General features: G+C 33.8%; 2 protein-coding genes and 1 long non-coding RNA gene across 4 annotated transcripts in view; 2 read left to right on the top strand and 1 right to left on the bottom strand.

The window, feature by feature from the left end:
- The first annotated feature begins 866 nt into the window (after positions 1-866).
- LOC132787389 (uncharacterized) lies at positions 867-22,072 on the top strand. The gene is given in 8 exon segments (XM_060794393.1): positions 867-1,119; positions 9,246-9,890; positions 16,286-16,500; positions 17,053-17,188; positions 18,666-18,799; positions 20,976-21,107; positions 21,110-21,260; positions 21,344-22,072. Coding segments are annotated over 7 exon segments (1,185 nt in total). The 5' UTR covers positions 867-1,119; positions 9,246-9,700; the 3' UTR covers positions 21,571-22,072.
- A 1,682-nt stretch (positions 22,073-23,754) lies between these two features.
- LOC132787392 (uncharacterized) lies at positions 23,755-24,076 on the top strand. Its single transcript, XR_009632544.1, has 2 exons — positions 23,755-23,883; positions 23,945-24,076. It is a non-coding gene; the product is annotated as an uncharacterized LOC132787392 (long non-coding RNA).
- A 14-nt stretch (positions 24,077-24,090) lies between these two features.
- Positions 24,091-25,724, bottom strand: part of LOC132787390 (single-strand selective monofunctional uracil-DNA glycosylase) — a 132,589-nt gene continuing 130,955 nt past the window's right edge. For both annotated transcript variants that reach the window (XR_009632542.1, XM_060794398.1), the window contains one exon: positions 24,091-24,529. Coding sequence is in view for 1 of the 2 variants with exons in the window: in XM_060794398.1 (XP_060650381.1) it covers positions 24,513-24,529 (17 nt within the window). In the remaining variant the exon portion in view is untranslated. The remainder of the gene's footprint in view (positions 24,530-25,724) is intronic.

Here is a 25,724-nt window from a genome sequence, read left to right as displayed (position 1 = left end):
GACGGACGGACGGACAGACGGACATGGCTATATCGTCTCGACTGTTGACGCTGATCAAGAATATACATACTTTATAGGGTCGGAGATGCCTCCTTCTACCTGTTACATACATTTCCTGCCGGCACAAAGTTATAATACCCTTCTACCCTATGGGTAGCGGGTATAAAAAGAAAACAATTAAGCTAGCAAAACAACTCACATGTGTACTAGTCTCGTGTATCAAATAGTTTTTTAATATTTTTGTTTTTTATTTAAGAATAAAAATAATTTTCATATTCAACATAAATTAATATTTTCCAAAAGAAATTAATCTTTTTGATAATTTAAAAAAAACTTTCTCATTTGTATTATTTAACTATCCTAATATTTGCACCAGCCAGTGTTGTACCCAGTATTTCTTGGTATTTTATACATATTTTCTACGCTTGCGCAGTATTAGCACAGTATAGGTTTGTAATTGATAAATGTATTTTAAATGATCCCAAATCATTTTAATTATATTTTATAAAATATATTAAATGGAATTTAATTATAAAGCCTGATTAGTTCTTAGGATATAAGTTTTAGAGTATCATTAATTTCTAATGCTTAATACGAAAAGTGTTATACTGGTCGTTTTGCAAACTGCTACAGCTCTCTTAGCCATATTTAACTTCGTGTTGTTGCCATGGCCATTGAGTAAATTGAGAGAAAGTTTTCGAAGTCCTCTCTTTTCCGAGAACGAATTGTAGAGCTCGTATGGCCTTTTGTTGTAGATAAGCATACGAGTTGCTGAAAACGAGGAGACTGTCGCTTCGGATGCGGCGAAAACGACTGACAATCTATGAGATTGCAGCCTCCACGCTATGTGTCAAGTTGGGAGCAAATCAGTTGGTAGATGTGTGGCGAACGTTGAATTTAACGGTCGGTTTGGCAGTGAAAGTGGCATGTTTACTCACTAAGTTATCAAAAGAAAACTTGACTAGTGTTTTTAAAAATATCTATTAAATACAAGTGAATCTATTGTATTGCTAATATTTTTGTTAATTGTAACAAGAAGGTAGTTGTGTTACTACGAATAACTAGAACGAAGGATACTTAAAACTCACATTGTAATAACAACTGCACTTCAAATTACTGGTAAATAATATCTATAATTTAATTCTGTTTTATGTTTAATTATGGCCGTAGCTTCAATTTTTTCTATCGAGGATATACCCGCACTGTACTCTTGCAACGTATACGCAATCTTCCAAGATTGTGCTTTGTGTCTAACCTATATTGGTATTGTTATTGTTTCTCATGTTGTTTGCCAGCTAACTGACTGAGTGACTGAGATTCTTGCGCCATCTGCTCAATTCTTTAGCGAGTTAACTTTATTGGTTTGTTGTGTGTTTCTTTCTTTCAGAGCTTTGTTTGTTCGGCTACTATACTTAAATGCTAAAGAGATAAAATCTTAAGAGAAAATGTTGTCGAACAATTTTTATTAAATTATATTATATCTAATAGTCTGACCATCTAGATCTTGAAAGTTCCTGTTCCTGTCTCATTTTGGCATCATTTGGTCCTTGAATTTAAAACTTTCTGAATGGTTGTTGATTTATTTGATCTGAAGCAGACTATTGTTGTTTGCTGATGCTTTCATTTGATTTGTGTGCTTCGCTTAAGTCAGCATTCGTTAACGAAAGGTTTTCCTTATATTTTAATCTTTTACTTTTTTAAGAGTTCGACACTGAAACTATTTTATTTTATTCCTCGAAAAGGTTGAGCAATCTATATATCTATTCCAATTGAAAAATGTATTTTAAGTAATATTTTAAGGTAATATTTTAACAATTTAAAGAGTAGTAAACTTAAACTCTTAAAATAGATTAAATAATTGTATAATATATTATATAATTTATACAAACAAAACAATTTTTCGATAACTGTCAAGTGTTTATTAATATAGTTGGGATTACATTAAAATTAATTCCACTTAAATAAACACTAATAAGAAGTAATAAGTATGACGAGTTGTAACGACAGTAAAAGTATTTAATGCAAACACAAATAAAGTCAACAACAATAACAGTAATCTAACATTACCCAGAAAAGCGACTCAATTCAATTTTACTTACGTGGTGATGGCTACTTTAAGCCGCTTACAATGAAAGACACCACACACACAACATGAGTTATAAATTTCATTGAATTTACCACCAAAACAAAATCATTAACTTTGTTGTAAAACCAATGGGTGTAAGGGAACAGCAAATTTAATTTTGTTTTGGAAGCCGTCGGCGGCGCTTCTGGTATACTCAGAGAGCAGAGGACATAAACACACGCATATATGTATGTACATATAATATATCCACACAATATATACATCTCAATTTTCCGAATAGGTTCCTACATTTAAGGATAGCAACGAAGTGGAATTTCTATAACTGGAAGGAAAGTTAAAGTTAGATTAGCATTGCTTAATAAAAAGAGCATGAGGTTTGTGACTTTTCCACCCGTTTGCCTATGCCAAATACCAAATGATTTATGAGCGCGAATTATATGTGAGTTAAAGGTCTCGGAGACTTACTGTACTTAAAGCGGTAACTGAATATTGTACAAAAAGTCGGTGGTACTGATCCCGAGAACATAACAAATCGACAAAGAAGTTCAGCACAACATGGAAAAGACCAAAAAGTAAATTCAATTATACGTTTCACAACTCAGCATGATTTCTATCAAGTAGCCGTCGTTTTGAATCCCAGTCCCAGTTTGCTGGACCCTCTGTATATCACAAACTGATTATTTTTGTTGTGCTAGCGTCCCTCGTGTGTCTGCTTGTATTTCAGTTAGGTTTTTTTGTGTGTTTGAGCATTTGTGGGGGCAAGCCTAAAAGCGAGAAACAATAAAAAAGAAAAGCAATCACAAAAAACTTTCAAGCCCTTAAAGCATACAATTTTTTGCCAATAACCTGCACAGATTAATGTACGTGTAATTTCTAAGCTCAGTGTATAGTATATAGATTAAGATATTTGTAAGTACATTCTCTCAAAATTTGTCTTTAATATAAAAACTCCTGGTAGAAGACATATTATGATTTTGTGTATTCAACAAGTCGCCTTTTTTAAGGATGATGCGATTTCTATAAATGGATTAATGATAGCTCAGATAGTTCATGCAGTTTTAACTGTTGTTAATACAGGAAACTATTAAATGAATTATTCCTTTGTTGGCTAAGTTTAGTATTGGATGGATTGAAAACATAAGCTTAATATTCAAACTGATCTAACGTAGCTACTATGTGTGCTTACTGCCTCCTTAGCATTTTATTAAACCACACGTAGCTATATTGAGATGCCACCTATAGAGATGGTGTAGCCCGCACAATTTAGAGTTTATTAAATTATGCTAAGATTTACTTATTTTTGAGCCTCTTGACGTTTTAATGACGAGCCCCCTCATCCATACTCTTCCTGTTGACTTGGACTAAATTAAATTATTATATTTCTCAAAAGCTTAGAAAATCCCTTCAATCAAGATTTCACGCAATACTCAACGCTCATTTTTGGCATACTTAAGTGGGGTTTAATAAGTTTATACCGTGTTGTTGTCTGAGAGTTGTGAGCTTGCTTACAACTGATAAATAATATAGCGTGTTGATTGAATATTTATGGATTGCATCTAAAACTTTAAAGTTTGAAAACACATAATGAGTCCATTGTGGATTCGAGCTGTAATCGCTAATCCTTAATCAAAGAAAGTATGGTATTTCATGTCATTGACAGAAAAATGAATTTTATTCATGATTTCGATATTCGATGCCTTCAAAAGGACAGTTGAAGCAATTTCTGAGCCCCAAAACCAAAACAATCATCAAATAGAATCATAAAAACAGTTAGCAACGACAATAAATTTGTTGAAACATCTATAAAACTGCGCTACGTGGCATCCGAGTAAGACATAAAAATTCTATCGAATTGAGTACCATATACATACAATTACATATATGTATCTTTATATACTATATACACATAGAAATATGCAAAGTGATGCTATAATAAAGCTTAAATATAAAATATAAATCCTAAAAATCAACATTCGGTGATGCGATTTTGAAGTAACAAATTCTCAATTTAATTACATTTTTTTAGCTCTGAAACGTGCAGAAGTGCACATGCAAATGATAATATTAATTTATTTTATTATCTCGTAATATAGCTATTATGCTTGAGAAAAATTAATGCTTTAATTGTACGTATATATGTTGGTATATATAAAAAGCCACTACAGCCGCTCCTTCCACCCACAAAACATTACAAAATATACAAATTGCGTACATTTTTCAGCGTGCTACATGAAAAATGTTTTCCAACTGCCCTTAAATTTTTTTTTTTTGCTACTGGGACTCCCCTATGAATTTGATAAGAGCAACAACAGTAGTTTAAGTACTTGACATGAAAATTTCTACAACACGCTTAATGCTGTGGTAGCAGAAGTGAGAAAACGGGCAGGGACTCTTGCCTTGTCTATCTCAAAGAACAAACTTATGGCGCAACACATGCGAAATTTTGTGTACCAGTGGCTATCAAGGCGATTTTCGTCCAGGCATTCAGCGGTGCCCGCTGATGATTATCATAAATGTCTAAAAAAAGAACAACTTGCGTGGTGCCAGTCGAATGGTAGTCGAAAGAAGCGTCGAAATCCACAGCAACAATATGGTTACTAGTGCCGCTCCCAGATAAATAATTTGCTGCCAGGCGCAGCTAATGACCAGCTTGTGTAAGTGCGAGGACAACAACAACAAAGGCATCAGCAACGACAACGACAACGACAACGACGATGACGACCGCAATGAAAAATCAGGACAGCAGTCGACAACCAAAAAGCAGCCAAAGCAACACCAACAATCACAAGTTTTACTACAAGTAAAATGATGGGGATGAATTCATCATGGAAACGCTCGCTTTGACTGCTTACATTGTACCATAGAGCGCCCTCTTCTCTGCCCCCGTTCCATCTTTGTGCGCAAATTTAAAATAAAGTAACGATACAAAGTCCATAGAGTAAAGGGAGACAGTGGAAGATACTCGTAGCTAGAGAAACTGATGCGGCCTAGCTCGCTAATTTTATGCTCTTTTGTGATTTTTGTGCTTGCCGGCCAGTCACACCCTGTGGCCATGTTTAGCGTCAGTCGCTGCTCTCCCAGCTCCAGCTGCCCCCCACAAGCAAAAACAAACTTTGCGCGCTTTTGTCATTAGCGTTGATGTCAGTGACGTGGAGAGAGACACCCGGACCGCTGCCTTTTGCCAGCTTTTCATGTGTTGCGGTCGCTATTTGTTGTTGCGTTTTGGTTTGTGGACCCGCCAGTTTGGTTACTTTTAATGAGCGGGGCGGAGCGAGGCGGAGCGAAACGCTGGCATGTTTTAGGCACTCATTAAGTTGTGGTAATGTAGCTTTATTTTTGTTCACTTTCAGCTGACTCTTTGTGTAATGAAAGTGAATTATTCGTTAAAAAAATCTTTTTTGTGTGACCCCCTTTTAGTAGCATTAGATAAGTTTGGTATTAAAGTACGTAATACTCTTATGTACATATAAGTGCAACCAACATGACATTAGGTTAAGCAATCATTTTTAATTCTATGCATACTCAAATAATTTCTAAATTTGTAAATCGTTCCCTAGAACATACGATATGTATGTTATCAGAAGTTGCGAAATCTAAATTATTAAAAGCTTTGACCAAATGTCAACACACCAGGTACCACTTTTAAATAATATAGCTTTCGCTCAGAATTCGAATTCTCTAGTTTCCTTGTTTCGTCTTTGATGATGCCCTTGTCGACACATGTATGTAATTTTGTTGATATTACAAATATTAGTCACACACACACACACACCAATCACAGTTAAAAATTTTTCTTAGCTTTTTTAAGCTTTGCGCATAGTCTAATGAAGAAATTGTACAATTACAAGCAAAACATCACATTATAGGGAACGTATTCAGGTCAAATCTCAAGTGAATTTAGATATCTATGAGTTCAAGATTTACTAGAAAATATTTGGCAAGTTTATTAAAGCTTGTAGTAAGTTACGAAATATACGAACTTCGGCTGACTCTGCAGGAAGTGCGCACTGGCAGCCTGAAACTGACAAATGCTAACGCTAACTCACTCAACTCCACGCTTTGTGAAATAAAGCAAAAAATAGCAAAAATTCTAGGGAGAAAGTTTCAAATTTTGTTTTATATGTGTTTAAGTTGTATGCTGTATCCTTGTGGAATTTTGTTGTATTATTTTCATATTTGTTTGGATCCAATTGTGGTGGATATTAGGAATTAAAATTTGGTTTTATTCAAAATATATTTTTAAGTTCAGAAGGTTTTATTTAAATAACTATTTATCAGCAATTGAGATAAGTTTAAATGTGAATGATGGCTTTTGATTACATTAAGGCAATAATTAACAACGATTTTCTTATGTGCTAATAATCTTCTAGCTTTGAACTGAAACTCCTTCGCTTCCGAATTTCATTTTGTTTCTCTCAATCTCCTGCTCTAGAAGCTGATTCATGTAAGCACTGCCAGCAGATAACTTATTCATACACCAGCAAGTGTCGTACATAGATACACCTTTGGGAGCAGCAGGAATGATTCTGCCCAACACTTGGCTATCAGCACTATGGCAGCTAGTCCATGAGGAACTGTCAGTGATGGTGATAAGTGTGATTTGATACTAATGTCGATGCTTTATGGTGATGATGATGTTTGTCTGGGTATTGGCAAACTGGATTTGATTGAACACAACAATTTTAAAATTGCTAAACATAATACTCATACATGTAGGAAAGTCACACGTACATGTTACGTGCTGCCATTTTGGCTTTTGGCAACGAGCAAGTAAAAATTTAAGCAGTTGGTGTCCTGGTGTCGACTCCAATCAATAGAAAGTATTCCGTTTGTATTTGTATTTGTGTTTGCATGTTTGAAGAACATCTCACATTTCGAGCACATTGCTGTTAAATGATTTTTAGTAAAAAATCGAGAAGACACATTCAAGTGGCTTCATCGACATCGTCCTCCTTATTGTGGATTGAGGGGGCTTCCACCCAGAACGTGATTGCTCAACTCTCGGCTTTGCCTATCAATGATTTGGTACGAGTAGCTTGTCGAGTTCGAGTATGACCCTCAAGTAATTTCCATTAAGTAAGTGTTTTCGCCACTTATATTGAAATGCATTCGAGTTGTCGGATCAGAAATAAAACTACTGCTATACAGGAGCATTAAAAGTATTGTTCTTAGATTTCAAATATATAGTTTTATTACTTATAAAGTTATAAAGTTATGATGCAGATTTTTGTCTATTGACAATTTTAGAGTTCGTTTTGATATTAGTGCCACAGACCCATCTTTGACGAATCGCTTTTAGGGTCATATTGGGTCTCGTTATATTTTTGTGTCGCCGCTGTTTCTTACACAATTTTCTGAACTTGTATTATCATTGTTGAATTTTGTGAGCCGAATACTTCAACGTACTTGCCATTGTCCTGCTGTCAACAAAATACCAGCTGCAAACGCAGCTGCAAAGCACTTGATGAAATACGAGGGCGCATGCTGCGTTCTCGTTATGTTTATGTCGTCGACAACAAAAGAAATTAAATTGCTAACACTGAAATTCAATTGGTCACACTCAAAAATTTGTCAAAACAGCAGTCAAACGAGGAGAATTGTGTACAAAATAAAAAGCAAAGCGAAAATTTAAAAGACATATTTTAAAGCATATTTTGTTTCTGTTTCGAATTAGGTAAACTAACCGATGTATATTAATGCGCTCTTCGATTTTGATTTTAATAGAAATATTATTCATCGTCCATGCTCATATTAATTTAATAATCCGATAATTTCTATATCATATTGGACTGATCTTATAGCATAGGTAATTTTATGAACTGGTTATTTGTTTAAAACACTTAATAATAAATAATTTGTTATATACATACATATGTGCTCAAATTATCAAGCGCTCTGTCAAATGCTTATTATTCTCAACCGAACATAAGAACGACTGACTGTCTGTCTAGCACTCATATAAACACTCTTTATTATTCTTAAATAACACGTGTCGCGTCTGTCAAGGGGTAGTGAATAGCATAATAAAATTGCTAAGTGCATGGGCATGTTATGGCGTTTATATGTTCATATGTACAAATGTATGTTTCTATGTCTGCTTTATACTTACACATATTATGAGCGAAATTCCGTTGTGATTGGCTGTATGCATGTGCTGCATTTTTAGATATTTTATAGATAGAGGTGAGCAAACAAGCATAGGTCTAAGAAGACTGAAATTGACAATCATTGCCAATGTCAAACTTTGAAAATAAGCCACATATGGAGAGTTAGGTATATAATTTAATATTCTGGATATACGTACTATTAAGATAGAGAGAAGAACAAAAGAAATGCCTGCTTGGTAAATGCTACATATGGTATAAGGTTGCCACTAAGAGAAGCTTCACGGATAGCTGCAAATTATATGGGAACTCCAAAAGTGAAATGCAGTACCATATAATTTGTACAGTACTGAGTAGAACTAATTAGCGAGCTTTTACTACTGTTATTGTGTTTATAAACGGTAATAAAAATGTAGGCATGTAGACTATAGAATTTGCTTGAGTTTTATTATATAAAACATGAAAAAAATAATTGGATACCCATTTTTTACAAAACGTACTCTGAAGTATGAAGTATGTATTGTAAAATAAAAGTTTCTCTATTATCCATTAAGACTCAGAATAACTGAACTTACCCCTTTTAGAATGTTGAGTGTTAATGACTACTACTATAAGGGTAAAAAACATTTCGAAAGAACACATATTGCTGTTGTTTGGGATTGTACTTGTAGAGAGTTACAGACTTGTATTTTCACTTTGATGTTGCCAGCTTATTATTTATTATTGTTTGTATAACATGCCTTTGTTTAGTCCTATTCAAGTTTAGTCATCTTGAATATCGAAGCACCAGCAACATGTTTAGCAACAACTAAAGTGTTGCTGGGAGTTTATGTTGCGAAACATATGCACAGTGCTAATTTTGGAATTGTTGCCCACCTACAATTCATATTTTTGGGGTGTGTTTACGAAGTCTTCATGTTCTCTGAAGCAAACAATTTTCAGTTGCTTGTCAACTTGCCTTAGCTTCACTTTAGGGACCGGCATACTGTCTACAACTCGTAGCGGGCATTCGTTCGACGTAATATTATTTCTTGACGATAATAATAAAGCAACAGTGTTTATACTTACACTTGCAGTATATTTTTGTCGTCAACAACTGGATGTGCACAGATTAATAGGAGGCTATTAACCGAAAACCACAACAAAACGATTCTGTGCCACATAAAACTATTTTCAATGGATTACAGCAATGGTAGTGGACGCATCACTAGTCAAGAATACTTGTGCTCAACCCGGAAATTTATACGCATGTACTCTGTATACTTGTATTGAAATCAAAATCTCGAAAAGTATTTAATACTGCAATGTTCTTGAAAAACTAAATCTAAAGTGCATAAGAATAAGTTGTTCAACAGTCACACAAGACATTAATATCGTATTCCCCAACCACAAATTGGAAACAGTCTCTATGCTCTGGTCGGTAAACGGCGGTGTGAAGTTGAAGTGTTTATTGAATGTGCCACAAATGTTGTCTAAACGCGAATGAACAATATTGCCAGACCCCTCGATTATGCTGGCTCGACAACTGGCCACCAAGTCGTCAACTACGGAGCATAAAATGATGCCGCGAATAACTTATACAACCATACGACATGGATTTCTGCAGTCAAGAAGGCGATGCACAAACGGGTGGGCTGCTCAGGCCATAGGTTGTTGGATCTCGCTGGGATTTGTTCTGATGTTCATTCTGTCGACTGCGGGTAAGTGGTTTTGTATACATATTTGTACTGTTAATTCATACTGTATGGTATAAGTTTTAAACAAGCATTCCCTCTGTTCTATAAATCTATGTATGTATGTATAATTGTGGAGACAAGTGTGCGTAGCAGTGAATTTTCTAATCAAATTATATATTAAATTTGGAATATTAGCGAAAGAGAATAGAATATATGTTCTGTTAGCAATAGATGGTCGATTTTAAAAACAATGTAGTACACTCAAATAAATATAATTATAGTGTTGGCAAAAGTAGAAAGTTGTATGGCGTGGCAGATGACAGTTGAAATATCATTCTGACCGTAATAAAATACAAATAAAAAGACATCAATGAAGATGATAGCGGCCAATAGTACAAGAGACTTACGAAGTAGATGAAATCCACTTTTGAGCAAGTGACATTAAAAGCGGCGAACCATTAAAAGGATTGACAGACGGAAAAGGGGAACCCAAGTCTGTAGCCTAGCATGGCAGGCAATCAAACAGTCCAACCAACCAATAGACTGATAGATAGCTATTGTGGGGTGTGTAGCAAGATGTTGATGGCATTCCGTTGGCGAAGCGAAATCGAAACAGAACTTGAAATCAGAGTTGTATTGAGTTCCTCACAAGGGCTCTTCTTGTTATTATTGTGCTAATGTTGATGCTAAATGCTTGTAAAATGTTTTTATGGCGTTCATACCGCGTCTACGTTGTCAGGCTCCTTGTACTAAGACTCCTTAAATACTGGCCGTTCCTTAACCATAGCTATTGGCATCGCTTCCATTCGCCTGGTTGTTTGAACATCACTAATGAAGAGCTGAAGAACCATTTTATTGAACAATTTATATATTTATTTCCTTGAAAGTGACAATGTTTATTGAAATGCTCTAAAAGTTTTTTGTTGAAGCAGACATTTAATAACTAAGAGTAACTAAGAGTAGTTTTTATTTTCTTGTCGAAATCGGAAACGTGAAAAATTTTATTTCGCTAAGCAATTAATTTTCATAGTTTTAATCCATTTTGCAGTACTCAATGGTAAATGAATATACTGTCAAAGCCCCAGCAGTCAGTAGTCTCTTTCAATTTAGCATAAAATACTTGATTCAATATATAAAAATAAATAAATGAAAATAGCAAACTATAATTTAACACAGTTTTTCTTCACGAAAAACAGAAGCTGGTCAGTGACATTGTCAAAACGATTAAATATCTATAAATATTCAATTGTGTGTGGTCGGCGGTTAAAGCAATGTTAAAACCTAAATGAAAAACACAGTATTTGAAATGGCATTTATCAAACATATAATTTGAATTGTAAAATAATATTGATATAAAGATAACGAATTGAAAAAACATATCATAACTAATCGGGTCTTTGGAACGTGAATTTAAAGTAGATTGCTACTTGCCAATATTATACACAGTATACAATCAATGCAATTTAGGAGTGCGGCCGATTATTTATTATTAATCAAATTTGTAATCTATTGTTATTGTTTTGCTTTCGTGAAGCCTTCTGAATTTTCCTGTCGCGCTGACGTTTGTTTGTCTTATCGCAAAATGCAATTATCTAGCACAGAAATCGTACACAACTGGGTTATTAGAATTGCAGTAACAATTACACATTAAAGTATGTATACTTAAAATAGCGAACACACAAAAGTCAGCTAAAATTTCAGATGCTGCAAAAGTTGTCACCATCAATGGAATGTTTTTACATTCTGTGTGTTGTGTTCCCATAATTAACTTATATTGTACATTAGCAACAGATTTTCCTTATTAACGAGTGTGCGCTATGCTTTCAGTGGTGCCAGATCCGCTCAGTACCCAGTATCATCCCCTTGCCGCGAAGAAACCGTAGTTTGCACGAGGCACACACTTATCTTTCAGCAATGCCATTGAGTTTATTTATTTTCTGTTTGTGGTTGCCTGAGAGCCTAGGGGAGGGAATGGGGAATTCATTTGTGTGGCTGCCAGCACATAATTTATTTATCATTAGCGTAATTTGGCAATGCTGGAATGTTCTGCTCCAGTGTGAGAGGCCTGCAAGATTTCAGTTAAATAGTTGAAATAATTTGGTCAATTAGGCATATGCTTGAGGTTATAAAGAGCAAGGAGATACGTTCGAATATTTGCTTAAATCTAATAATAGAAGATTATATTAGATATTGTGCAATATACAAACCTGAACGCATCCTTTGCATTTTTCTTCACTACGCATTTATTTTTCCTTTGTTTACGGGATTTCATCCTATATTTATAGAGTCGCGTTCTTATGCATTCAACCTTCTGGAAGTTCAATATTTCACGTTTAATTAAGCTGCAATAGCAAAGACTAAAAAACAATATTAAATGAAACTGAATAAAATCACAAAATAGCAACTGCGACACAAAAATGTTATGACTGCCACTTCCATTCCTCTACCAAAAAAAAAAACGGTACAAAAATAGAGCTGGGCACAGAAGCTAGCCGTGGCCAAAATGCAGAAACCGCAGCAAAACCACGGTAAACTTTGAACAATTACAAAAAAAAAGTAGTGACAACAAAGTAAAACAAAAACAAAATACTAAAAACTACTATGGTCAATAAATCTGCAATAAGAGGCGTCGAAAAACTGCAACAACTTTTCGAAAACCAGTAACTCAAATGTAGGGCGTTTGCATAAACACATTTACACATACAACAATTATAACTAATAAGACTCGAGCATACTTTTAAGGCATATTTTGGCTAAGAATCAGCAAAGTGCACTAGAAATTGGTAAAACAACGAATACAGGAATACAAATAAACTGAACTAATGGCAGTAAAGCGTACTTTCATAATTTAATTAAAATTAGGATGGTATATGATGGTCAAATTGCAAATTTCTTAATATCAAAGGAGAAGTGTTCAATTTAAAACACAAAGCTTAAAGGAAATTGAAGATCTCTCATTTTTTTTCTCCCTAAAGATGAGTAGCAGTGAGTCATACACACTCATCTCTATCTTTCTTAACTACATGGGTATTTTATTATTTTTATAAGTATAAAATTAATTTCTGAAAATGTATATACCTTAACATGAATATATGTTTTAAGTTCGTTCAAATAATGGAGATTGATGCCAAATACAAACTTGAATAACTGAAACGGTAAAAAGTATCATTTTTGTAGACTTTCGGTAGGAATTATATTTTGTGATTAAACGTATGAGATAAGATAGTCTGTGAAGAGCTTTGCGAAAATAATATGGTGTAAGGTCTGCTGACATAAAAACAAACAAAACAAAACTTTACAAAAAGCTACATTTGAGAGAAAGATCGCTGGACTTAGATAACAAAATGTTAGTTTGCTCTTAACTTGTAGTATTCATTATTGTAAACACATATCCATATGTGGGAATGCATGATGGCAAGAAGAGCCTGTTCACAGAAAAAAAAGATACGTAAATATGAGCATGGAGTACATATCTAAGTATGAATAAAGACCAAAATGTACGAGCACGAGCACGACTATAGAGCTCATGAAATGGAAACTGGTAAATAGCAAATATAAAAATAAGCGTGTGTTTTGTCACCATCGCAATGTCACCGCCAGATACTTATACATACATTCGTATGCACTTATGTGTAACAACTTACATACAGAAAGAAGGGTATCTGCACATAAATATATAGGTAAATATTTGTCTGTTTATTTTTATATAAATATGGCTGTGTCTGTGCGCAAATCCCTTGTCTGTTTCACAATATTTACACTGTTATCCCTTTTGTTTTATTTGCTTAGCTCTTCTGTGTAAAGAAAGACTGTCATAAGACAAACGAGTAGCGCAAGGATTTTAGGTTGAGAGTTGTGTGGACTCATCTACTAACAAGCTCTCCATAGAACATAATATTTAGATTTATTTTTTTTACGTATTATTTTTTCATTAAACTAATTTCTTTTATTTTTTTCGGTTTGATTGTTTTTCTCTATTGATTTTAAATGTGACCAGTTAAAAAGCTAATTGTGATGTTAACATAAAATTGAATAGGTCAATCTTTAAAAACCCTTATGTACGGGATTTCCTAATATTTTTCTATAAAATAAAGTCAAAATATACACATAAAAAATTGTGCCATGTTCTGGTGTTGCAGTATTTCCCATATTTTAAGGTGTGAGCTCAACCAACCGTTCAACAATGAGTAAATTATGTTGGCGTGAGCTTTGTTATTATTGAGCTGATGAGTTTGAGACATGGTTAGATAGTTGGGCTTGGCCAACCAACAAACAGGACTGGATTACGCTTTACCGAATTAACACCTACAAACTGAATCGTACTATACTCAATACTCAACCACAGTTCTTCAGAAAGAGAGAAGAACTGCGTAGTTTTGAATTTATTTTAATAACATTTTTCTGAGATAAGAGTTTCTCTCAATATACAATTGAATCATCATGAAAACGACAATTTACCAGAGAACTTAGCCTTAGTTATAGAGTAAATACTATTCGACTTCAGCATGCCATATACCTTCATAAAATACCATATAACAATGTATCGGTTTGTTTCACGTAGTGGGTAGGGCCTTGATTTATAGCTTTGAATGTTGCTTTTTTGCTTTTCAATGTTAATTAAATTGTTTTGGGTTGTTGTGAGTAAGGATATGTGCAAGTGGATGATGTTAAATGCATTGCCTCATGTTTTCGAGTTTCAAATAAGTAAATATTCCGACTGACTACCTGTTTCCTTATTACTCACCGCTTAAGGTAAACAAAAGAACTTCATTGGCGCTTGTACCGATTACATCTGCTTGTGCTGGACCTAAATGCTGTTGACGTAGCCAAGAAGAACCAGGATCAGCAATTGCAGCATACGCTTATTAGAAATTCCATTACATGTTGCATACTTATGTGCGTTGGTAGCCTCATCTGCAAACATACTCGTAAGCTAGCAAAAAGTGTTGTCTTTGTCCACACCTAAATAGAAATGGGGAAGGTGCAGTTGAATCTACCAGGTCCATACTTGTTGGTATTCAGCGATGCTCTCCCGCTGAGATTTGCATTCAAGCTTTCAATGTCCTTTGTAATTTGTAGCGGGTCCGGACAAATGATGAAACAATGTTCTTTTGAATTGTGTACATACTTATAGAAACATTCATGTTCTTTAGATTAGCTTTTCAATGAATCTGCCCCAACAAATATATTTTTCTTAGAAGGGGTTACAACTTTGCTACTGCCCAAAACGTAGACATGTAAAATTCCATTGCTGTAAGAATAAAGGGACAAATTATAAATTTGAGTGACAAAAAGTCAATACATATTTTTCTTGAAAATGTGAATGACTACTGCAAATTCCATTTATAAGAAATAATTAGCAACCCTTACATACAGACAAACGATAAACTAATTGAAAGTAAAATCGCTTTCTGTTTAATCCCGCTTTTGAAATTTTGATTGAGATACTGTGTATGATGGTCAACTAGTATTGAAGTCCATTTATATATATTGAATATACGAAAATATAAAAATATGCAGACATTACCCGATAAACAAGCAACTCCCAAAGGTAATTTATACCACGGTGCAACAATAACATTTTATTCGCTTTGGGAAAGATTCACACACCGTCCCTACAGAAACCCAGTTCTCGAAGGACTACAACAAAACCGCAAATGATGTGTCATTATTCTTAAGTGAACAGCGGCATGAAATGTGACCCAAATAAGATATAAAAATTTTTTTAGTGCCTTGCTTCAAGCTTTAAGCACCCCAACGGCGTTCAACGTCGACTCGTTGTGAATTATGCTACATATTTGTTGACAAACGACTTTCAAATGGAGGACATAAAACCAAAAATTAGCGTTGATTGTTTGGCAATTAATAAAACTTGAGGGATCCATTCGTATATAATACAGAAACTATTCGTTGGTGATTTTGTGACATACGAGTTTGGTGAATTAACAATGAGTTATAGAATAATATTCAAGTTGTGACAAACGTGGCAAACTATTTTGTAGTACACAAGTTAGTCGTAGGACCTAAAATTAAATTTAAAGTTTAACTTTTTAAGTGCGGTTAGTTTCAGTTTTAGACATTTTCTAGAAATGAGAAACTCACAATCACTAATACATATTTGCAACTTTATGTATTCTTGATAAAATGTGTAGTACTCACAATTTTAGCTGCCTTTCTAAAATAAAATAATAGTTTCCACCATTTTGTTCTCGTTATTTTAAAGATAATATTAATATTATTTCTTAAAAGTATGAGATTCAAAATGAAAGAATAATGAATTGGTTATTGAGTATCTTTTAAATTATTAAATATTTTAAAAAATCTAAAGATTAAGCAAATGAAGATAAAACACATTTAAGTTGTTTGTTGTAGTTCAAAGGAATGAATCGACTTAATTTTTAAATGATTAATCATTTCAGATATTATTGAGTGTTCGCTACGGAATGTCAATTTAATTATTGAACCACCAGCGGTTCGACGTGGCCAGCACGTTATCCTGCGCTGTATGTACGATCTAGAGGGTGCTCCGCTTTACTCAGCCAAATTCTATCGTGGTCAACTGGAGTTTTACCGTTATACACCTGGCGAGTTTCCCAATACCAAAGTATTTCCGTTTCCTGGTATACACGTTGATGTAAGTAACAGCCAATATTATTTAAAGAGCATTTCGAAGCACAATAGTTTTATTATAAATATTACTAAAATAACTAACATTATCTGTAAATTGAAATGTCCATCCGCCAAGTTCCGATTTTAAGATGAGTTTTCGTTCATAAGTCTGTCACCCAGTTGTAACGGCTGGATGCTGTTCCCTTCCCAGCTTTAATTGCGTGCACACTTCGCTTATGTACGATATTGTATATTTTATAACTTTTTGTTCATTTATATTCAGCTTAAAGGGTTTTTGTTATTGTTGGGCATTCAAAAATTCCATTTTATGTAAAGGCTTCAATCTGCATATAAGTCCGAATACCAGGACGCATCAACGCAGCTCCTTGCTAAATATTTTCATTGAAATTTTTACGTGCGACCAAATTTTGTTTATTGCTTTTATACCATCGCCTTTGTAAATCAAGACTGAAATATCCATGTGGATAATAAATATATATATATGAATAAACGACTAGTCTGATGCATTATTCTCAGCTAATCATATATGTGTATATTTCTTTTATTTTGTTACCAGGTTACCAGTTCCAATGCCACCCAAGTTCTTATTCGCAATGTGGGCTTCGGACTGTCTGGAAACTTTTCATGTGAAGTTACTGCCGATGCTCCACTTTTTTCTACAGCTACTGCCTTAGGTACTATGCAAGTTGTGGGTAAGTAATATCTACATTATTAAATCATTAAATATTCTTAAGTCGCTTATTTATGTATATTAAGGCATTTATTATTTCTCAGTCGTAAGTGTGTAAAACAAATAATATCCGCATCTACGTTAGTCTGGATTCAAACTTGCATATTAGAACAGTTCATCGATTCGCGATTTCTCTCTGATTTTCTGAGAAGATTTCTTTAACTTAACTTACTTATCTTGTGCATTTTTAATGTTTGTACCTTAACATAAAAGCAGTCTGCTGTTAGCAAAGTACAAGTATACAGCATTTGGCTTGCTTAATTGTCTGGTTTTACTAAACTGACGTCGTGGGATTAAAACTTTGATCAAGAATTTGATTTAAATTTGTGGTATTTCCAAAGTGTAATTTACCCTTTGGTGCGCAGTTATTTAAGTTTCGTTAAATGCTTTGTTACTTAATTGGCTTGTGTTGTTGCTGTTGCTACGACTTATACATTAATATATGTAAGTTAAGCCATGGTGACTGATTCCCTTTTAGGATTCACGTGAACGTGAATTTATATTTCAGTAATATTGCTTAATAATATATAATAATATTATATTATCAATATTTCAGAGGACCATGAATAAGTCATAAATTTCAGCTATAACTGATTTCAAAATTAATATAAGAAAAACATTTCACCTACTAGAATTGTGGTACTCCTTTACTTAATTTTCACTGAGCATTTATACATTTACTTTGATAACAATATTCTAATAAGATACAAGATCAAGTTCGTCAAATTTTGTCATAGTATCTTTCATCAAAATAATGTGCGTTGAAAGAGTGAAGACAAGCAACCTAATTTATTCTTGACTGCAAAGTCATGATTTCATTAAGTCGAAATGTTTAGTTTGGAATGCGGCTAGAAATCAGAGTTCATAGCACATATTCTTCAAAGTTTGCAAATAGTTGATATTTTGAAGGTTCAAGCGTTAACAACTTAATAGCGTAGAGGTCAAAAAGCACCCTACACAATAGTCAGTTTGCCAAGTGTAAAGTAGGCTGGTCACTTGCTAAATTAATCTTTAAACTTGTCCTCACTGCTGACCCTCATTAAGAACTGCAAAGCCGAACGACGTTAGCGTTATAAAAGGTCAAAATCGTAAAAAGCCGCAGCATCTAAAGAACTAGTTGGGATTAAATGTCTGTGCTGGTGCGACGCCAGGATTAGAAAACGAGTTGCCTCAAGCTATGCAAACCCAGCCCAGAATCTCAGAGAACCCCTTGTGCATGGAAATTACTTTTTTCATTAGACTCTTTGTTACTGTTGTTTTTGCTTTTATTTTTAACTTTGTTGACTTAATTAAAAGTTGAGCAAAGTGCTGACTGTCAGCGTGATTGGTGTTCAAGGTCTGAAATATAGGAAGTTTCACTAATTCACTTATTTTCCATTTAATATTTTTAAATTGCCTTCATCTATTGACAAATGTAATATATTTTTCTATTTCTTAAGAGCTCCCTGACAAACGACCTCAGTTATATACTGAGTATACCAGGTACGAACCAGGCGATGTACTACGTGCTAACTGCAGTACACCCCCCTCGCGTCCACGTGCTGAACTTACATTTACAATCAACAATATGGTGGTAAGTTGTGATTTATTTATTGATATAATTCTGTCAAATATGGTCTGATCAAGCCAATTCAATCCGTGCATTCAATGCTTATACATATGTGGAAGCCTAAAAAATGAGACTTCTATCTTTATTATCCGATTGTAAGAAATTTTGGAATTACTAAACATGTCCTTAATTTTTTGTTAATATATATACTATCAAAAATGAATTTATTGTGTAAAATGTATGATTAAATTTGTGGAATAATAGCTTCCAGGAATAAAGAAGTTTCTTCAATTAAAATCATATTGGATTACCAATATCAGCAATACTAGATAAAAGCAAGGGATTTTTAAATGTGTCAATGACAATAAGCAGGGTTGACAAAAATGTAATATAAAACGATGCCACACACTTACACACATATACACTCTCAAGCGGAAGATATATTACAATTACCGATCACAGCAAACAAATGAATATTTCATGCTGTGAGTAAGAAAAAGGGCAGAGTCAGAAAGAGAAACACACTTTGTAAGCTTCAAGCTTCATAGCAATCTACTGCACGCAAGGAAAATTTTTCGGTAAAGGTACTGTGCTAAGGAGTCCTAGTGGCATATGGAGCCTCAACAGAACTTTATGTTGACAAAGTTTTTGCGGTAAAAAGCCACATCAGTAATTTGCAAAGCACACACAAATACTCATACTCACCCTCAGCATCTATACACCCTTGCCGTGACATATGCGCCCTGGGTAAGGGGTGATGTGGCTTCGTTTTCGGCTGGCTGCTTCCGTCGAGCCAGACATTAATCATTTGGCATGTAAATTGCCAATTAATAACTGCTGCATGTCATTTGGCTTGAAAATGTTGTGTAGATGCGAAGCCAACGAACCTAACTATACGCATTGCCAATTTCTAGGCGCATTTGCAATGACCCATTAATGAAGACAAATAGCACTTGAGCCATGTTAAATTTAGCGGAAAATTGAAAAAAGCTTCTCTCTGTAGGTTTTTCATCTGGTGGCTTTCTTGCGCAAAAGTTTTTGGCAACATCCTGAAGATATTGCAGTGCCACAATTTTGTTTGTTGTCGATACGCTTGCAATGTATTGTACGCAAAGCATATAAAACATAGTTATGGAATGGATTGCAATGTCTATTGGTATATTATGTATGTATAGGCTGCGTCATCAAGTATATCCAATGAATTGTGAAATTGTTCAAACTGAACTTAATAAAATCGGCAATCAATCCGTCGCAACGGTCAGACAAAACGCATTTCCGTTAAAATATGAAAATATTATCTTTTTATTATTATCATTTTTGTTGTTGTTCTTTTTCTTCCCAATTATATTACCGAGATAGATCTTGATTTCATAAAAGAATATTCGATTACTTGTCAAATCTTGGCCAAATCCGCTCAAATAGTGTAAATTAATTTATAGATTGATCGTTCAAAACGTCCTCGTAGTAGGTAGGCTGAAGATATCCTGAAATTAGCTATTTTCGCATGTTGGCTTCTGCCTTCCGGCTGATAATGTAAAAGTGTTTGATTCTTAGTTGCTCCCATATTTTTATACATATGATTATATGTATGTATGTTTCAAATATAATAAAAAAAACTATCAAATAAAATGAAAGTTAGCCTAAAATGTTGCGTCTAAATCAATCAAATCAAAATGATTTAAATTGCAAAACTTTCATTAATTTGTCGTTTGTTGCCGAGACCATATTTTCGATTTATCCGTTGGATAGTTGCTGCCAGCCAGTGCGACTAATGTGCGCAATTGTAAGGAGCTTTTTACTTAAGATTTTTACTTGCGTTGTACTACTTTAGATGTCTGCTACTATTTGCTGCATTACATTAACACAGATAAAGTTCCTTGATACATAATTTTCATGCATACAGAAATAGCCACCAGGCTGAGCCGCCTGGATTTTGTGCACATGTGGCGGAGCCTCTGTTGCCAGTTTCTGTCGTCTGTGCCAACTTGCAAAAGGCGACAAGATGTTAGCTGGCAAAAGTTTTTTTTTTCTTGTCCGAGCAAACAAATGTAGTATGGGCACTAAGAGGGTAAGCGTTGCCAAAAGTTGTCGTTGTCTGAGCTCCTTAAAATATGCAAATGCATTTGCAAGCGCTGAATAAACAGGCACGGTCCTCAAATTATTTTCTCTATTTTTTCATTTCTTTCTTTTCACTCTGCAGATCTCAAGCTCGGAGTCTCAGTTTATTCGAACAATTGATAATCTAATTGCATCACGCATTTCCCTGAAGTTGCAGTTGCAGGGTGTACACTTTTCCAGTGCAAACTCAGGCGTTTATAGTGGTCGATATGGCTTTTGAACTCGATATATAGCCAAGACACTCCCATGTATGTACCTAATCCAGGTGGCCTGATACTACGTTGCACAGCACAAATTGCCGATTTATATCAGGAATATAAGGATATTGAATTGGGTACACCGCAAAGAGATCCTGTTCCCGCACGTGGTAAGTTTGTATATTTAAAATGTGATATATACAAATAATTTCTAATTTATTTTTTCTTTCTGTTCTGTTCTTTCTAACTATAGTTACGCATTCTTCCGGTTCAAGCATGAAAAACTTCATTAGCTCCTATTTCACAACTTCGGCTGCTCAGCGTTGTCATAATGATGCATTGTTGACATTTTTGATTTTAGCAATAGCTACGTACCTTATGAGTGGTTCCATAAATAAAGATATAACAAATTCGATTTGTTCTTCATCCCTGATCTACAGAGATTCGGGTCACATACTCGTACCTCGAAATTGCGGCTGATGTGAATGCCTGGCTTGTTTGTGGAATTTTCACTTTAAGCCATTGCTACAGAAATCAGGAAAATCTCTATGTGAGCAAAGCGAAATAGTTTAGTTATTTAGTGAATACAATTAAGAAGACTTATCGAAATAAATGAAGCCAGTTTTAGTTTGACTTTATTAGAATTTGGAATATTTTTTGTTTGTTTATTGAAAATGGTTTTTGAAAAGACGTTTTTAATGTGGTGTGTAAGCTAATGAGTTTAAAACTTAAGTATTTTTAAGAACATATTTCAATTTAACATAGGAAAATGAAGGAATTCAAGGCATTCATTTAAATAGTTTATGTTAGACACGCTAAATAATGAAGAAAAATGTAATAAAGTAATAAATAGACGACAAGAAATGTAAAATATATTAAAATAAAATAATAATTGATTAGAATCGAAGTAAAAATGTGAAATATTCGCCTAGTAATGTCGTTTGTGAATGTCAGTCAAATTGAATAAAATAATAAAAGAAAAGTGTTACTCTATATACCAATTTGAAGAAGTGAATTGCTTGTAATCTTCTTTTTAGTTTTAAGAATCCAGCTTTTTCTTTTGTATATTTGTATTGCAACATTTAATGAACTCTGTAAAAAATGATTTCATATTCCCTTGGCAAATATCAAACATTATCAGTAAACACAGTTGGGTCATACAACTGTGCTTAAAGTAAGTATTTTTCGTATTAACTGTTGCAATGTAAGGCTGTGAAAACGAATTTTTTTATTCATTATTTTTATTGAAATTCTGATATCTTTATAAGATGCGTCGATGAGGAATGCTAGCAGCGGAAAGGCAGCGGAAAGTGGATAATCTGCAGAAATGTGTGATGGCCAGTTGATGTGTTATTAACGCGTACATTAATTGTGCACCAATGAGTTGGTTAATGTAAAAAGGCATAAAAGGCGAATGGATCGATTGCATTAAATTGTCGATACATAATTTTACAATTTTCGTAAAAAATTAAATTAAAGCGTTTCGAAAATGTTATTTATGATAAATGGTATTATGTGAAGAAAACAAAAGATGTTTTTCCTGGTTATTCAGTTTCCTTTATTTTCATTTGAATGCATATGAGAATCGAATTTCATATGTTTTCCATTTACCGCTTAATTTAATTTATCTTTCTTTCTGAACTATAGATAAAGTCATTAAATTAACATTTAGAATTTCGGTCATAGAACTTTCTTGTTCGTGCGCCATTTATGCAAATTGTTGGCTTATTGAATTTACACTGACAAACTTTTATCATGTTGTGGACAGTCCAAGACAAGCACTTCAGATGAATGCCCACCAACGAAGTGATGATATAATTTCAAACTATAGTAAAGTTGAGACAGCATTCTGTTCGGTCATCCGTGTGTGTTGAATATTATATAGAAGTCTACAACATATCCTGACACACGCGCACGCCTTCTTGCAATAAACTTCAAAAAATAATTTGGCCATCGTCTACGACAACTAAAACTTGACACTTTACTAAGAAACTTTGTGTGGCCTGAGTGTTATACTTTTACGTTGTGCTTCTGGACAAGTCTTTCAGCGGTGGGTGAAAAAGTGAAGAGGGCTGGGAGTAAGTGACAACTTAATTTAATTTCAGCACAAAATTTCTAACTTGCGAGCTACAAATGTTGTTGTTGTTTGTGCAACAAAGACATAATGAATTATGTAGCAAAAAGCAAAAAAACAGTTACGGCTATCAAGTTGCACATAATCAAATTGGTCTTCAGTAAACGTATTCAATTAGAGTTTTGCTTATTATATTTGAATTCAATACATATATATTTTGTTTTAATAACTAATGTTTTAAAACTAAATTCAAGCTGACTTCATAATCCCTAGAATATCCTTGGTGATTACAAGAAGAATATCCTTAATCTCAACTGTAGTTATCTATCTGATATTTAGAACTTTAATTGTATGTAGCACGCAGAACGAGTCATCACTATCCTCACAACCCATATATGTATATACATATATTCTTAATTACCATTAACAGCTGGGTCCGCATATCTGCTTTACATCTAGATGCTTGCAAAATTCAAATTCTAAAATCAAGAAGTTGTCTTAATAGTGATTTTAGTTTCGATTACTTAAACAACAGCATATCAAATTCATTTTTTTAACGTCATCCGTCATAGATTTGGTTGCTTTAGTCGATTACAAATTTAATCAGTCCGTAAGAATCTTTAATTTGCTGTTTCGAAATTTAAAGAAGTTTAAAGTTTGGTCGAACCTGAACACTGGCAGAAGAGCTGGCGTGAAAATGAGTTTGCTTTGGGTAATTTGTATGTACTGCAATTGAAATTCTTTTGTGCTGTAAAATTAATTCTTTTGTTTAAATTTTAGCTGTGCAACAGCTTGATTCCTTTTTGAACAATTGTAAGACGGGGCAACGAAATCCAAGTAACAAAAGTACACATTTTTTTTGTAATATACCTCCAAGGTTGAATTTAATAAAATGAATTTACTTTTAAAAAATCTCGTTATTTATTTATTATAATTTTAATTTTTTTTTTCCTTTTATGGGCAATGTCACGGATTACTGATGTTAATTGTCAAAATGGCCAGAGGTTTTTAGTAATTCATGTCGATGAAGACTTTTGATAATGCGAAAATAAAGCTTTGCATTTGTGTGGTGTATGTTGAATCGTATCAACTGCGTATACCATCTGCTCTGTTTTTTTTTTAAGTGTAGCATTCTTGTAAACATTATGTTTATGTTTCGTTAGATGCAAACAACGGCCTTTGTCGTTTCAGACTAGTCCACATCTTACTAATTTGCAACATGACACGATGAAAAGCTTTTAACATAATTAGTTTGAACTTGCTGACCACGTTTCGTTTTTCTCCGTTGGCCTGGTTAGTGTTGCGTTCAAGCGTACAACAATTTTCCTATTTTCCACAAGGGTCGTTTTTAAGCCGTCAGGAGATCTAGAAAGGGAGTTTTAATAAAAGTAAGTTAGTCGCTCTAAATATATGTACAAAATATATAATTGTAAGATAATTATAAAATTATACTGAAAGCTACTACTCATCGCAATAATGATAACATAATCAAAAATATAGTTTGATTTTTAGAATCAACAACAAACATCACGAAATATAAATACATAGAGCACTCATTGATTGAATTGAGGTATATAAAATAAATGTATTGCTACAACGGCTTTGTAAATCTCTTTTGTGTTGATTTTAATTTTGTAAATATCGTAAATTTAGCACATAAATTAAATTTCAAACAAACATCAACGGCATAATATCGGTAGGTCGTTCTAAGACTTACGACCTCTGTGCGTGCCTTCAGCATTTTATTGGTTTTCAATCCCTTTTCAGTACGTACCCATGAACATTTTATTAGATGGGGAATGTTTACCTCAAGTCTTTATCATAGGAAGCTGTGCTTAACATTGATTTATAAAAATATGGGAGCCGACAACTTGATTTCTTTGAATGACACAATAGTAATAAATAAATAAAATTCAGATTGCACAGTAGCTAAGAAATGATGTAATTTTCTTTGTGGAAAAATAAAAAATTACAGACGAATAAGTTTGACAAATGTTTTTTTACGTGGACAAATGTTTTTTACGTGGAACTCATCGTTAGCTTCACAAAATTACTGAGTCTTAGAAACTAAAAAGCTTGTTGGGGTTTAATTTTGATGAGTTTCCACATGCTAATTAATATTGTTATCGACTTCTGCAATGCAGCTGCATTTGAGTGAATGCACAAATGTCAAATTTATTCCTTGGATTATGTTTTCATCACAAACCACAAAAGAATATTTGGTGTTACTCATTTTCAATTTTTAATGTAAAACAAAATTTAGAGAAGTATTATTATATTGCAGTAATGTTATATGTATAATGCTAATTACAACGCACCTCCAAATGTGTATCTGTATAGAATTACAAGTACTTTGAGTGAGAAGCTGCAAGTATTTTAAAACATAAGTAGAATCAAAATACCAAGGGGTAATACCTAGTCGATATATTAAAATGTAATCATTGTTATTCTTAAAAGAGCTAAAAAGTTACATTTAAGTAGCATCAGTCAAGAGGATGCAGCAGAGGAGAAAGAGTGTGAGCACTTTTTTTTACTGTGTTTTTGCAACTGTCACTGCTCG

Source organism: Drosophila nasuta, chromosome 2R (assembly GCF_023558535.2).
Source record: "Drosophila nasuta strain 15112-1781.00 chromosome 2R, ASM2355853v1, whole genome shotgun sequence".
NCBI classification, from domain to species: Eukaryota; Metazoa; Arthropoda; class Insecta; order Diptera; family Drosophilidae; genus Drosophila; species Drosophila nasuta.
This window is presented reverse-complemented; position numbering and strand designations above follow the sequence as displayed.